This window comes from Melopsittacus undulatus, chromosome 6 (genome assembly GCF_012275295.1).
Source record: "Melopsittacus undulatus isolate bMelUnd1 chromosome 6, bMelUnd1.mat.Z, whole genome shotgun sequence".
NCBI lineage: Eukaryota > Metazoa > Chordata > Aves > Psittaciformes > Psittaculidae > Melopsittacus > Melopsittacus undulatus.
The window spans coordinates 27,913,883-27,930,198 of NC_047532.1; the positions used below are offsets into that span (position 1 = coordinate 27,913,883).

The 16,316-nt window shown below is 40.1% G+C and overlaps 1 protein-coding gene across 3 annotated transcripts in view; it reads right to left on the reverse strand.

Moving 5' to 3' along the window:
- Positions 1-16,316, reverse strand: part of MTA1 (metastasis associated 1) — an 83,237-nt gene that overhangs the window by 24,507 nt on the left and 42,414 nt on the right. For all 3 annotated transcript variants that reach the window (XM_034063515.1, XM_034063514.1, XM_034063513.1), the window contains exons 11-13: positions 9,688-9,746; positions 2,499-2,614; positions 1,515-1,666 (exon numbers count right to left, since the gene is read on the reverse strand). In XM_034063515.1, coding sequence (XP_033919406.1) covers positions 1,515-1,666; positions 2,499-2,614; positions 9,688-9,746 — 327 coding nt within the window. The remainder of the gene's footprint in view (positions 1-1,514; positions 1,667-2,498; positions 2,615-9,687; positions 9,747-16,316) is intronic.

The window sequence follows — 16,316 nt, forward strand, 5'->3', positions numbered from 1 at the left end:
CATAAGAACAGAAACAGTATTTTCAGCCCAGCTATTCCCCATTTCCCGAATCTTACCCATCAACATTTGGCATTTTCTTCCAAACTATCTCAAAGGCAGGTATACATTTTCTTTTCGCAGGGAGGTACTTATTTCTGTGCTGTAGCAATATTTACAGCAGGGATCCAAAAGCCAGACGTGAAGAAGTTACCTGATGCTATGAGTTAAGTGTTTATGGAGTCAATACACCCTCCAACATTGTGTGCTTAAGAGTTGCTCTGCATATAAAATGCAAACTCCTTATAGGAAATCATTTGTAAGAGAGAAAGGAAAAATCAGGAAATGGCTATATGGCTAAAATATACATAACAAACTCACTTCCCAAAGCAAGCTTACAGCATGTGAGAATGATTTTGTCTCAAAGTTTCAGGTATTTCTGTTTTAATTTTTCCTCTGAATTCAATGAATGAATTTACAGAGTTACCAAATATTCACTGTGTGTAATAAAGAATACTAATGAAAGCAATGTATGAACTACAGAGAGCCAAAGCAGTATATTCTTCATGAAAGCAACAAGTCAACCAGTAAAATAATGAAAGTACTTTCTTGTTATCTCAGATCTGCCCACAGCTGGAAAACAGGAAGAAATTTCAGACTGGCGAGAACAAGGCTTTCCCCTCTCTGAATATTTACACACTTGTAAATTAACAAACAAGAGGTACAGGGCTGGTAGAACCTGGCAGTTATCACAGCAGTTTGGTAGCTTCAGAGGGCAAACAGAAGCCTGGAAAGGAGAGAGGTTAAACAAAAGAAATAGTATAGAAAGGGAATGATAGCAAAGACTAAGAGAGAGGAAAGAAACCAATCTAAGACCCAAGTTCAGTGCACACTATCCTTTCTGTCCATGTGATGCAGCTACTTTTTCCAATCAGCTCAATGTATGATGCTTCCAGATAGACCTTCCACCAAATTCAGAAAAACTGAGAATTTTGTTTTTTAAATAAAAGGAGAAAAATTAAACAGAAGCAGCTCACACAATACCTACATGAACCTATCCGAAAGTGAAGGGCATTAATAAAAGAGGTAGAAAAACAAGATAGGGATCTCTAAAAAGCCACTAGCTATTTGGGTATCTAATTTTAAATGTGCCTTGAGAAAGGGAACAGGTTTCAGGAAATAATGAATTCCTTGATGGAAAAAAAAGTCCTCTTCCCCCTACAGCAAAAATCATGGAAAGAGAATACCAGAAACACGGGCTGGCATTTCATATCCCATGCATTTGATGCCTAGTTTGCTAAACAAATGCTGGTTGATTTTTCTTTCCTTAGGGCAGTACTTGGCAACAAATTAGTTACAGCTGAAGTTAAATTGCCAACTTTTGCAAGACATGAAATACCAAACCCAAGGACAACAATGGAGGCTGAAAGCATTCTTTTTGTTGTTAAATATTTAAGAACAGTGAACAACTACTTAGATATCATTATACCCTGCTTTCCAGGCAAAAGCACCAAGCAGTCTGCTTTGCGAATACCTACCAAATTATTGCGGTTTGGTCCTGGTCTCTCCCCATCTAACCGTGTTGGCATTTTCAAGCCACCGTATTTCTTCCAGTAGGTCCAACAGGATGCACAGAGGCGACACTGCATGTTAGGGGGACCCCAAGAATACCACTGGTAAGACTGTGTGGCTAGAGATAACAAAGGTGGAAATTATATATATCCTTAAACAGGATCACTTTTCAGAGCTTATTCTCTTTAGAACCATCACAAAAGAAAACCCACACACAGACAGTGCAAAGCTCAAACAAACCTTCAAAAAATGATGATGGCTTCAGTCATCACCACTGTTACAGATACTTGTGATTTCAGCAGAATTAGTTACACATACAAACTCCTTTTAAAACATGAAGAGAAAAAAAAACTAGTAGGATGGGAAATTTTCCTGCCAATGAAACTGAAGGCTTTTATTTTGCAAGACTGGTAGACAACAATTTCTGCAGAGCATGGGGGAGAGGGAAATTGCCTTCAGGAACTCCCCATACATTAATTCTATGACAAAAGAATATATGGAATCTGTGACTTGACTTCTCATACAGTCCTGCATTCCTGCATATAAAGGCTCCCCATAAATGAGCACAATCATTAAAACTCAGTGTATTAATATCAGGCAGTAGACCAAATACAATGATTTTTATATTATTATAATGATGTATATTTTGAAATCTACTAAAAAATAAGACAAATTCACACCTTGGTGATTCACATCTTTGCTCAACAGCTATTTGCAATTATTTAGAACATTTACTAACTCCCCCTTTAGAACTTCACAATTCTATCTACAAATGTAACACCAATAACTCAAACAAAACCTCTGCTTAAATATTGCAATGTCAAATTCTGTACTGCAACCCTTCTGAAGACTTCTCTCCCACCCTCCACACAACACAACTTTTATTTTAGTGTTTGCAGCACAGCACACACTCTCTCTATGAACAACTGCCATATCGGCACATCACTTACTGTAACAGCTTTCACAGGCCCGTCCTGCTCCTGGGTTCTGCGCCTGCACTCCAGTACCATTCACCACTCCTGGTTTGACATTATTTACATTGATCTGGTTGGGGTTTGGCTTGTTACTTAAAACAAAAAGAAGGACAAACATTAACTGAGGAATGCAATTTCCTTTTTGACTTTCAAAAGTATGGCCCAAAATATTTGAAAATTCAGATTTCATTCATCGTGTGGCTTCCAGAACAAGCTGTGCTTACCAGCAATCTCACTTCTGTGAACACACTGTCTCTGACAACATTTATATAACACCGATAACAAAACTAACTATAATGATAGTAAGATGGCACTTTCAAGAATCCAAAACCATTTAAAAACAATAAACCAGTGAGGCCATGCAGGTATCTTACTATTCCAGACATTCTAGTCTAGGTAACAAAATGATCTCACCTCCAGATCTCTTAGTCCTCAACATGAGGGAAATTATCTTTTAGTCTCCAAAAGGAAGGCTGGGGGGATGCAGCAGGAGAGGTAGGCAGAGAATGAGCAACCCTTGCCTTAGTGGGGGAAATATAACCCTAGATGCAGTCACAAATATCTCCACATTGTCTTACTGCAAAAGTTTGCATCTTGTAAGCCACAGTTTGCACAAGGACACCCAACCCACTGAACAAAATCTTCGGACCTAGCACATACACAGATTTTCATGAACATGAGCCTTCTGGCAAGTCTTAAGTTATGGTCTGTGCTTTTAATAGAAACCATTTACATTTCTACTAAACAGAAAAAGTCTGAAAGCTTAATACCTGCACAGCAAGAAATGCAGAAATGCATTGATGGCTGTCACCAATACATTCCAATATAACAACACCTGAATCACCTCAGCTCATCACTGTAACTCTTAAAAATGTTGACTAAGGAGAAAAAAAAAAGCTACTGGCAGGAGCAGGTAATGGAAGGGCAAACAAAACCTTGGCATAAAGAGCAGCATGGAATGGTACAAAATCTCTGCAGGGGAAGAGGTATCCAAGAGGGAAAATGAGGCATTCAAAAAATCCTTGGCAACTGAGGGAACAAGAATGATAGAGAACTGGTATTGCAGGGACAGGACTTCTCCCATCTTCCTCTATTCTCCAGAAGCCACATGAGAAGTTTCAGACAAGAATACACAAGGAGCTTATAAAACATGCAAGGAATCCCAGGTGCTGTTAGGAGCTCAGTTTATAGAAACAACAACATGTAGACAGCCTTTGGTGACAACTTCTGAACACAAGTCCAAATGGTAGTGCCGATTACATTTCCTCCTCATATTCTCTTACCTGAAGACCAAAGGAAGAGAACATATTCCTTTTAATTCCAACTAATAAACTCATGATTTAGAACCCACTTATTCAAGCAGAAGTATCTTAAAATGGCTTTCTGAAACCACATTTTCTTACACATCAGCTGCACACTGTCACAGCGATTTCAGTGACCCAGAATACTGAACCTGGTTAATACACCTTGGTTAGAGCTTCAGGAACAGCATTATGGGAATATGGCCAAATTAATGTCTTTCTAATGGGGCATCAGTATTAGGTTTCATGTTCACAGCAATGACCCCTGAAAGCAAAGGAGTTTCAAGTGGCTGAATTCCAAAGACAACTGTCTCTCCCAGCTCCAGAACAAACCCAAATGCCTCTGGAAAGCTTACACTGCCCTGGAAGCCAGAAGGTCAAACTTCTCATCAGAAAATGTCTGATCAGGGACAGAGATACGGAGCTCAGTTAAGCTCCATTTCTGCAGAGACAAAATACATTCTGCGGTGTATGTCCTAAAGAACCACATATGGAGGTAAGAGAGAATTTGCCCAGTTCAGGAAAAACTTGTGACAGTGTCCTGATGATGCTTCTTGCAGTAAAGTTCAGGGCCTTTCTGCAGAAAAGAAAGCTGAGGAGGCTAAGCAGCACAGAAACATTGTAAATAGTTTGTTCTTTCAGTACACTGAGCAGTCCATACACAACCCATAGAAGCAGAGAAGAGAGGGACAGGAAAGCCTTTAGATTAACAAGCCTGAAAAGGTTTTCATCTTCTGCTTATTAATTTGCCCAGCTCAAAGATTAAGGGGTTTTGGGGTGTTTATCAGAACAGCATGAAGTTCTGACACCACAGATGGCAGGAGATCTGCAGACGTGTTTAACAAAGGGAAAGTTGAAAGAGGGTACATTCATGCTTCCCAGTATTATAGTGACTCTGGGATGTCACTATAGTAACCTGCTGCAGAAGAACTTTTGCCAATGATTCACTAGAAAGCTCCATGTGCAAACATTATCAAGATGCTGCAAAACAAACAGTCCTCACAGATGCACACTGTTACAAGCAGTGCTGCTCATAGAGCAAATGACTGAAGCAAATAAAATAAAGGTATTACAGCTGAACATCAGGCACACTTTTCCTTCTATACATGGATTTATCCTCCCAAAAACCCAGTAAAGGAGTCTGAAATCCATCAGTAAAGCACAACAAATGTTTTGGATTTTTAAGCAGCATGCCAGGAAGGGATGTAAACAGTAAGTTGAGAACAGGACTGCACGTGTTGGCATGCACATCCAAAGTACTAAGATCTCGCGCAGAAAGAAGGGTGATGGCCTGACTCCATTGTGCTTTCTACAACCCTTATCAAATTTGTACTTTGAGCACAGGAGAAAGGGATGGGCAGGTGAAAGCTGATCACTAAATCATGCTGATCACCATGAGATACATGCTGTATTTGTGGCAGTAACTTCACTTTAGGATTTTTGGTACACTACAATTAATGTAGCTGTGACAAGCACCAGAAAGTGTCCTGCTCCAAAGTTAAGGTCAAGTTTCACAGGGGCAATAACAATAAAATTCAGGCAGCTAATGTTTTCAACATATGGGAAGAAAAAAAGCTTTTAATTGTTGATGATATGTTAATTACACTTATTTGGTATCACCAAAGCCTGCTACAGCTATTAACAAGAGAATTAGATGAGTAACTGGATGAATCATTAAGCAATTAATTAAGCTGAAGTGAAAGATGCAAATAAGGTAGGAAAAATACTGATGATGTGGTAAGCTATCATTTCCAGTTCTTACATCAAGAAGTCTCTTAAATGGGTCTCAATTGCAATGGAGCACTCAGTTATGCTAGAACAGGGATCACCAAGCACAAACTTCCGGGCAATATTCTGCAGATCAGTCTCAAAAGATTAAGATGATAGATAAAGCACATAGAGAAAGAAGGCACTGGAAGCCAGCCATCATGGACTGAAGCCCCTGCCCCAAAAAACCTAAACTGAAGATAATCCTAACCCACACAGAACACTGAAATCCCTTCACTATTGTCCTAGTTTGAGCATTAGCAGTTGTTTTTTCTCCTTCTTGGTAGCTGGTGCAGTGCTGTGTTTTGACTTTCGGGCTGAGAATGGTTGCTGATAGCAAGTATGTTTTGAATTACTGCTCAAATGTTTGGTTTGTCCAAGGCCTTTTTCTGAGCTCATGCTCTGCCAGGGAGGAGGGAGGCCGGGAGGAAGCAGAGACAGGACACCTGACCCAGGCTAGCCAATGAGGTATTCCATACCATAGCACATCATGCCCAGGATGTAACCGGGAGAGACCTGGAAGGGCTGGAGCTCTGGGGGGATGGAGAAGGTATCGGTCGGTGCTCGGTCGGGCAGGGTGGGGTGAGTTATGGGTCGGTGCCTGGTGAGGTGTTGTATTCTCTTCACTTGTTATTGGCTTTATCATTATTATTTGTAGTAGTAGTAGCAGTAGTGATTTGTGTTATACCGTAGCTATTAAACTGTGCTTATCTCAATCCGTGGGGGCTACATTCTTTGGATTCTCCTTCCTAACTCTCCGGGAGTTGGGGGACCGAGGGGGGAGTGAGTGAACGAGCTGTGCAGGCTTGGTTTAAACCACGACAACTATATGACTGACTAGCATGTAATGCACACCACAGCTGTAATATTTTAGTTGTTAAAAATAACTATAAACTCAACACCATCCTGTTACTGACAAAATCACAGTGGTGCTAGGTTCAACAGAACAATTAAGAAATAAAGCCTCAAGAATAAGCACAACTTTAAATCCTTTGTGAGGAATATTTATGCCATGTACCACTAGGCATCTAATGTAAGTGTCTGGATTCCTTATCCAGACAACAAAGGCAAATTCTCATCACAACTCTCCAGGCTACTGTAAATATCCACTTCTAAGAGCAGGCCTACAACTGCTACTTTTTGAAAATCAGAAGCTTTCTCCAACAAAATGTTGATGATCACCATTTTAGATAGCACAGCTATAAAAGAAAGAATACGGTTACACCTTTAAGTTTTCTGTGCTACAATGCGCCTCTGCACAATTCAACAGGGAAGGAACAGTCTGACTCCTTAGGCAAAGGACAACCAAGAACCAGATAAGGGAACTATCTTCATCTTGTTAAGCAATGGCCTTTTGTAGTCATTCAAAGCTTTGACTTAGTCTCCCTGTTTCCTTATTCACTTAAAAGAGGCAGGGTAGGGAGAATAATATTTGCCTACTTTACAAATGTTTGCAAGGCAGTGTTTGCAGCTTGTCAAAATGCTTTGAGATCCTCAGATAAAATTCTGTAGTAGAACATATTAATTTACATTTACAGATGTACATTTAAAATTCGCATTATTTACATCAATACATTTTGGAGATTGGGGATTGCATGGAGCACTTCATGCTCCCCTTTCTGTTCTTATTCCTTCTGGGATCGCTTAGATCAAAGCAAAAGAGAAAAGCCACACAAAATTGTATGTCTCTGCTGTCACGATTTGCAGATGTCATAATCCCAAAAAGCAACAGCTTTGCAATTAGACCACCACCAAAAAGAAGCAAGTAACTAGTACATATGATGCCCATAGACTACTAAAATGAGAGTATGACTTCCAAAAGAGCTGGAGGATTATGTTTGGGAACATAGAAGGAGAAAGAGATGGAGACTACACCTGCAACAAGAAAGTTCCACATTCATGCTAATGAATGGCAAGATGAAGCATGTGAGAACATGGAATCTCTGTGCATTTGGGCTTCTGCTGCTGCTTTATTTAACACCTCTCCTACTGACAGGGAAATTGCTACAGAAAATAATTTATTCTTCCACATACCACCCCCCCCCCCCCAGTATTTCCTAAAAGCAGAATTCAACTGATTTTATGCCTTCTCCTTTCACCAGGAAGTCATAAAACAGTGCTTTCCAATCTAAGGAATGCATTACAAAGCCACACGTCCAAACACTGTTCAAACACATCAACTACAGATGTCTGTCTCAAAACCAGAGTTGTTCTTGGAAGGAACACAGAAATGTTTGCTCAGTATCTAGGATGTTGGTTTAGGACTTGATAACCTCATATCAATTACCTGTATGATTCTCCATGCTTCAGTTACCCACACTGAAAATTTGGGCCGCAGCCTCAAGTTAAAATATACCAACTCGAAAGCCTCAGTTTGACCTGTTACTTTTTAACTGGATAAAATGTATGTGACATGAGAAATAAGTTTTGGACTGTGTCTATCGTTTTTCTTATCCTGCTCTCCATTTCTCCCCCCAGTTTTCCTGTTATCACAGGAACAAAGTGTCCTATCAGTAGAACACAGCCAGAGACACAGGAATGGATATTGAAAGAGGAGGAAAATTTGACATCCATTTTATCAATTAAACAATACGTTAGTTAAGGTATAACACTCACAAAATCAACCATGACTGGAAATCAAGGCCAGAGACAAAAAGAGCAACCACACAGGCAGAGACAGAAGTCTTCCTGAAGTAGAGGTAAGTTGCTGATTGATTACTTTCTCCAGACAGCAACCAGAACTATCTTCCTGAGATACAGTGTTGAGGGATACCACTCCAGACAGCCATTATCAAATAAACATCGTAACCTTTCAAATACAAAGCCCTACCTATATACATTATAATCAAAAAGCAAAAGCACAGCTTTCCATCTGCAATATCCTTTTGCATCTGAAATCTCAATTATATTGGCTTTTGCTTCACAAGCTTATCATATTGTGAATTCATGTTTAATTTGATGCCCAGTATCCCCTGCAGAGTAACAACATGCACAACAGCAATACTGTTGAAAAACTGCATGACAAGAAATCTATTTCGCTTCACTCTGAATATTACATCTAATTCTTAGCAAATTCACCTGAGAGATACATATTTCAAAGCAAAAAGGAAATCGGGGATCCTTGATTTTCACAAGAAATAAGGGACAGTCTTGCAAGCTAAATACGTGAAACTTGGTTTTCTCTTAAGTAATGGAATGCATGGTAGAAGTTTAGAAATATTTGAAAGGAGATTGTATGAAAGAGTGAAGGAGTTATTGGGGATAATACACATGGGAACGTATCTGGAGTGAAAGCTGAAAAGAAAAAGGATGGAGGAGATTTTAAATTCTGCACTGGATTATGCAGAAGAAATGCAATAGATGGAACACTTCAATAAGAATTTATATACCAGTATGTATTATTTTAAATATATTTCTACATACAATTTATATATATATATTACGTTAAGAAACAACCACATATTGGTGATCCACTGATGAGAAAAATGAAGAAAAACAGAGGTATTATCAAGCAGTTAATTACCTACCCTTTTATTCACAACCATGCTGACCTGCTAGCAAGTCCCCAAGTCCCAGTTGGTATAAAATAAAAATCAGAAGACACATAATGATTGCTTCAGGATGGGAACATTATACAGGATGGAGGAAATGAGCAACATGACAGCACACCATCCTAACCAGGAAAGCCCCAAAGGGAAAGTCCTCTGCTGTCCATCAAGGAAATTCACTTCTGGAACAGAGTAAGGTCAGCACATGGGAACAGCTTTGCCTTTTACATACACATACGCAGCAGCATAAGCGTACTGGGAGGAATGCTGCTTTGTTCTAGCCAGCTCTGTATTACCAAAGTTATCATGTTTTCTTCCACAGGGCAGCTAGCTCTTTATTAGCATCAGGGTGGTTAGCATTAACTCAGCTAAAATAAAAAGGAATTCAAGCATCAGCATAAAGTTCGTTGTATTGGTAACCTAATTTAACAGTTGAACAAACATCACAGAACTATGTCTCTTAAATATATAATACTGGCAGGCCATCAAAACTGCTACACCAAACCCTCTACAATGAAATAGAAACCAAAATACAAATAAAATACTTACTAGTTGGGTATATACACTTGTTTTAGTTTGCTTTCTGCTTCTGCTGCTTTCAATCGTTTCTTTAAAAAGAAAATAAGAACAAAGAAAGTTAAACTAAAAATAAAATAAGCAATATTTTTATAGGCATATTACTTAACTCCCAGGTAAAACTTTAGCACTTGCTAAGGTACAATGAAGTTCTCCCTTCACTAAGCAGCTACCACAAAACCCTTTTCCAATAGGAAAGCATCCTCTAAAAACAATTGCGAGCATCAGATGACTCTGTACAAAGCTTTTTAAAAAGTCAAAGAGATTACAATCTACTGCTTATACAGATAAACATTTAATTCTTGTTCACTTCAATACACATTCACGCATTGTTCCTGCCACAATCTTTGTTTGCTTTTTTACCTGCAGAGGAAGATCTGACATACCAGTTTGTGTCTGTTCTCCATGACAACATTCACCAACTGGACAATAATAGGTATCTCTATGTACCCTTTCCATCACATCTACTCAACAGCTGAACCATTTCAAGGAAGACTCTTTTGTTGACAGTCCTCACTTTTGAAGACCAAGTGACTCATGAGATTTTCTTTAGAAGTTAATAAGGCCCCTAATGAAAACCACCATTGTCAGGACATTAAGGAACATTAACACAGATCTGTTATGAATGCATGTAAGAAGTAGAGTTTCAGAGCAGGTGGACACAGTACACACTATTTTTCTCTTTATGTGGCCCTACTTCAGTAAAAACATTCATTAACTTCTGTCCACATTTCTGTAGTAATGGTTCAGAGGATCTTTACAATGGGATGTATGGAGAAAATTCCCCCAGAATAGCTCTGCTCCTTTCTTTCATTTAGCTACAGCTGTAAACTTGCCGATAGTCCACAAAACCATGTCAGAGGTGTGCAACTAGCACAAACTTTACTAACTGGCGAGAATCTCTTTTATAATTCAAACCTTCACACCATTTAAAAAGAGAGACATTCTCAAGTTTTCCCTTTACTACATAACCTAAATTAATTTAGCGTGAACCTCTGGAGTCTTCTAGTCTGATCTCCTGCTCAGGCCATGCTCTCCAACATCCATGCTGGTAACACCAGTCTGCATAAACCCACAACGTTTTCCACACAAACCAGCAGCATGGCGATACCCTAAACAAACAGGTTAACTTCGTGTTTCCTATGCAGCAGCCTCAAGGTACAGTGTAGGAAAATAACTGCAAGCTGAATTTAGTATCTTCATAGAAACAGTAAGCATCAGAAAAATGTAGTAAAACTGAAGAATGTGTCACTGAGGAATGGACAAACATTTTTACAGGGTCACAATGAATGCACAGAAGAAAAAAGTTTCCCATAACCATAAAGCTTGCTCTGATCAGAAGGACAGGCTTAAGCAAGGATTTTCCATTTGACAGTCTGACAGTTTCTCACCAAAGCTCCCTAGACTTATTAAGAATTCCCCTCTTTCTTTCTGCAAATAAAAGTCAACCTATCTCAGAAATCAAAGAATGAAGTTTTCAGAGAAGAGAACAAGGGCTGAGAAAGCAGAACTTTGGAAAGCTATCCTGATACTATGGGTACACCTTTACAGTGCTGCATTCAAAAGCTGACTTCTTTCTGCTGGTGTAGGCAAGTTTTCCAGATCCTTATGAATCCTACAGACTTGGAAGAATCAATAATGCAGGTTTTGCTGCAAACCAATGATGAAACTGAAAAAGTTCTCCCTTTGAATACAAACCACAAATTCAAATATTTTCAAACCACTTTACCAAAGTTTTTTTTTTATGAGAATCCAAAGCATCCAATGATGTGCCTCAAGAAGTGCTATGACAGTGGCTTTCCAAGCAGCATCAGCATTTCCCCTTCAACTTTGCAGAGAGGCACCACCCAAAAAAAAGTCACCCTTCAACAAAATGCATGCTCAGATGCCTTTCAGCTCAGGAACTGGAGGCTGTTCCACCTACAGTCTGAACTGGAAAACAGGTAGTCTTTTCCCAGGCACAGATTACCACGGCAGTTACATAAATTGATGAACAGTCACAGAGCTCATTATCTCCCCAGGAATCACACGGAAGTCCAACACAGAATCATAGAATAGTTAAGGTTGGAAAGGACCTTAAGACCATCTAGTTCCAACCCCCCTGCCATGAGCCAGGACACCTCACCCTAAACCATGTAGCCCAAGGTTCTGTCCAACCTGGCCTTGAACACTGCCAGGGATGGAGTATTTATCACTTCTTTGGGCAACCTGTGCCAGTACCTCACCACCCTAACAGTAAAGAATTTCTTCCTTATATCCCATCTAAACCCCTGCTGTTCAAGTTTCAGCCTGTTACCCCTTGTCCTATCACTACAGTCCCTAATGAATAGTTCCTCACCAGCATCCCCGTAGGCCTCCTTCAGATACTGGAAGGCTGCTGTGAGGTCTCCACACAGCCTTCTCTTCTCCAGGCTGAACAGCCCCAACTTTCTCAGCCTGTCTTCATATGGGAGGTGCTCCTGATCATCCTCGTGGCCCTCCTCTGGACTTATTCCAACAGCTCCATGTCTTTATTTTGAAGACACCAGAACTGCACACAGTATTCCAAGTGGCGTCTCACAAGAGTAAGTAGAGGGGCAGGATGACATCTTACAACCTGCTAGTCACATTCCTTTTGATGCAGACCAGTATAATATATCAGATACTGATAAACATCAGATACCAATAAACAGCTTAAAATACTGCTAGATGATACTTATATAACGACTCTATTTCCTTGAGACCTAAGCAGGAAATTCAGGGAACTTCCACTGGTACAAAACTGCTTGGGTTATTTTCCACTAGCTTTCTAGATTGGGCAGTGGGGAACGCTACCGTTTCCTTGACAAAAGCTCCCAAGGGGACTATCTAGACTCATTATATCATGGCAGTTTTGGAAATCTATGAATGCAAAAGCTTCATGAAAGCACAAAGTATTACCAGCAACTGAAATATTCTACTATCCACAATGTAAAGTCATTTGCCTTGGAGACATGCTTAATTTAGGGCACTGAGCAACATTTTAGTAAACTGGTGATGAATGTTAACTTCACACCACAGATCTTTGTGATTGAAGATCATGATGCAAAGTCTGAGCTAACAACTGTCATAAGTCACCTGGACCTAGCAACACTCTCCTCTCCTACAGCTGCCTGGGGATCAGCACAGAGCATGACATACAGCATATGCCTTTATTACAAACTAGGATACTAGGAAAATTTAAGGTTTTTAGAAGGTACAACAAAGGACTGGATAAGAAGAGGTTCTGCACTAAGTACCTAATGCTGTGGGCAATCAATAGACCAGATATGATGAGTTTAATATTTTCTGACAGTGACTGATACCAGAAGGTACTAAAGAAAGGTGCCTGAAATGTAGTCCTGCACAATTTCAGAATAATCCCTTCACAGAGAAAGCGCTTTGCTAGGTTCTTGGCCAGTTATTAACTGATCTGTGCTTGAAGCATATTTACACTATAAATTCTTAATGTTGTCTGATGCAGTGATGAATGTCCTCATGCACAAAAAAGTCCTGAACTTTTCCCTAGTATCTTGGCTTAAATAAAATCTTCTGTCTTTGAGTTATTTATATATCTAAAGTATACCCTCTTATTTACCTCACCGTATTTTCCCCATCTATAAAAGGGAGCTATTACCAACTTGTCTATCCCACAGGGACTAGGGGATTAAAATACTAAGCACTGTACATTTAAGTTAGTATAAACATCTGTCCTTTATACATCCTCTCCCTAGATTTGATATCTTTCATTCTACCCACTAAGCTGTTCGTGGTCATTTTAGAAAGAGTGAACACTTATAAAAATGAAATAACAGAAGAAACCCAGAAATGCAAGGGATGTTTCAAGGTCTAAAACATACGAGTTGGGTTGGTAAATAGCACAGGGACACCTCAAACATTCTTAAACATTAAGCCTTTATGATAGAGAAGACTAATTTAATTTTCTGTATTTAGAGGAGAACTTTCACACAGTTTATTCCATTTGAAAGAAGTGTTTCCAGCTGCCTGTGCTCCAGCAACACATCTGAGTACTGATGTGTGGTACCTATGGTCTCTGTCTCTTGCTTGCCAAAACTGCCATCGTTCCAGTGTTAGTGTAGGAGGTGTTCGGGGATAAAATGCACTATGTATGCGGAAAACCATTCCTTTGATGTTGTTTCTACTTTGCTAGCACACAGAACTTCATGAAGGGTAGTACATTAAGATGTCATTCTTGGCTCTTGGCTAGGTGCAATGGGAGCTTCCTTCCCTTAATAAAGATGTTTTCTATCCTCATCAAGATTAACCCAGAGCTCCCTCCTTTATTTAAGCTCCCTATCTCATGTAGCCAAATATAAGGACACTTCCACTTTCTCTAGTCTCTTCTCAACACTATACATACCTTAAAACTGATTGTCTATTCCTTGACTTCTCCAATAAAAAAATACCACAGCAGAGATTGATATTTGATCTTTCCCCTCAAGTTATATGGTCCTCAAGCACAAATAAAAATTCAAAAAGTAAAATAAAGCCTTCAGTTCCCTAAAAGTATATGACTAATTCAGTCATCTGCCACTGCTAACTGCCATGTCTCATGCTCTTCTCAACTGCATCTCAACAGTTACAAAGAGTTATGTTTTAAAGCTTTCAGAATTTCCTCTCATGATATGAAAACAGAAGAATTTAAGGAGCAGGGGATGGGGGGGGGTAGGGAGGGAAATCAAAAATCACCCTGTGTCATGGTTTGAGCATGTTTTGAGGGTGTTTTTGTTCAAGGTTTTTTCCAGCCAGGGGGAGTCTGGGAGGAAGGAGAGACAGGACACCTGACCCAGGCTAGTCAATGAGGTATTCCATACCATAGCACGTGATGCCCAGGAGGCATACTGGGAAAGAGAAGGCAGGGTGTGGAGCTCTGGAGAAAAATGGAGGAGGGAGCACATGGTGCTCGGCCGAGCAGGGTGAAGTGAGTTATGGGTCGGTGGCTGGTGGGATGTTGTATTCTTTTCACTTGCTGTTTGCTGTATCATTATTATTTGTAGTAGTAAATGGCAGTAGGGGTTTTGTGTTATGCCTTAGCAATTAAACCGTTCTTATCTCAATCCGTGGGGGCTACATTCTTTGGATTCTCCTTCCTAACTCTCCGGGAGTAGGGGGACTTGGTTTAAACTACGACACCCTGGAATTCACAACTATGCAAGAACCCAACTTTTACTTTGGAAGAAAACACAGGCATATCCAAACATCACATCAACTCTGAAAGAGTTCTTACATCTCTGAAGGAAGTCACCAAACAGCAGTTACTGAGTGGATGCCACTTCAAACATTTCTGAATCAGAAACACATACTCTTGTGAACTGATTCAGGAAATCTGTCTCAAGAAAAGGATGCATTCAAAGGAGACACGGGATACTGAATTTGGAATGCATCTCCTGTTTTCTTCAAGAGAACTCTGAAAGGGTGTCTTTGACAGGACAACTCTTGGGATCACTTTGGACAGACATTCACAAGCCTGCATCAGACCACAAATTCAGCATTGACATTGCAGTAGAATTAATCCTTCTAGCACTTCTGTTTTTGGAGGGTCAGTATATCTCTTGATATGACTGAACTCCTAATTACTTGGGGTAACCTTCAAAAATGTGGTATAGCTTAAGCCAAATAAAAATTACTGAATAAGAGACCCAAGTTCATGCTCCAAAATGCTCAATCACAGTATCTTACTCACAAGGAAGTGCTGTATTAAGCCTTTTGATCTTAGGTATACCAACATACATATACCTTATTGTTCAATTCCAAACAAGGGTCTTCTGTTGAAGTAAACTAAAAATTTAGCTTCCTCAATGGCAAGAAATGGATTAATTCTGCTTCAGGATTATGACAATGCTTACTCAGTCCAAGAAAATCTCAAAGGAAATACAGAAGGATGTAAGCGTTCCCAACTGTTTTTCATCAAAGGAGGCAATTGGCTGATGACAAAGAACTACATTATTATGGGGCGTACCTCTGAGAAACAGGCAGTATAAATGGGTGTTTTTATGTTAATTGTCCTGGTTTGAGCAGTAGCAGTCATTTTTCTCCTTCTTGGTAGCTGGTGCAGTGCTGTGTTTTGACTTTCGGGCTGAAAACAGTTGCTTGATAGCAACCATGTTTTGAATTACTGCTCGGATGTTTGGTTTGGTCAAGGCCTTTTTCTGAGCTCATGCTCTGCCAGGGAGGAGGGGAGGCCGGGAGGAAGGAGAGACAGGACACCTGACCCAGGCTAGCCAAAGAGGTATTCCATACCATAGCACGTGATGCCCGGGATGTAACCGGGAGAGACCTGGAAGGGCTGGAGCTCGGGGGGAATGGAGGAGGTATCGGTCGGTGCTTGGTCGGGCAGGGTGGGGTGAGTTATGGGTCAGTGGCTGGTGAGGTGTTGTATTCTCTTCACTTGTTGTTTGCTTTATCATTATTATTTGTAGTAGTAGTGGCAGTAATGATTTGTGTTGTGCCTTAGCTATTAAAGGGTGCTTATCTCAATCCGTGGGGGCTACATTCTTTGGATTCTCCTTCCTAACTCTCCGGGAGTTGGGGGAGCGAGGGGGGGAGTGAGTGAGCAAACTGTGCGGATTTGGTTCAAACCATGA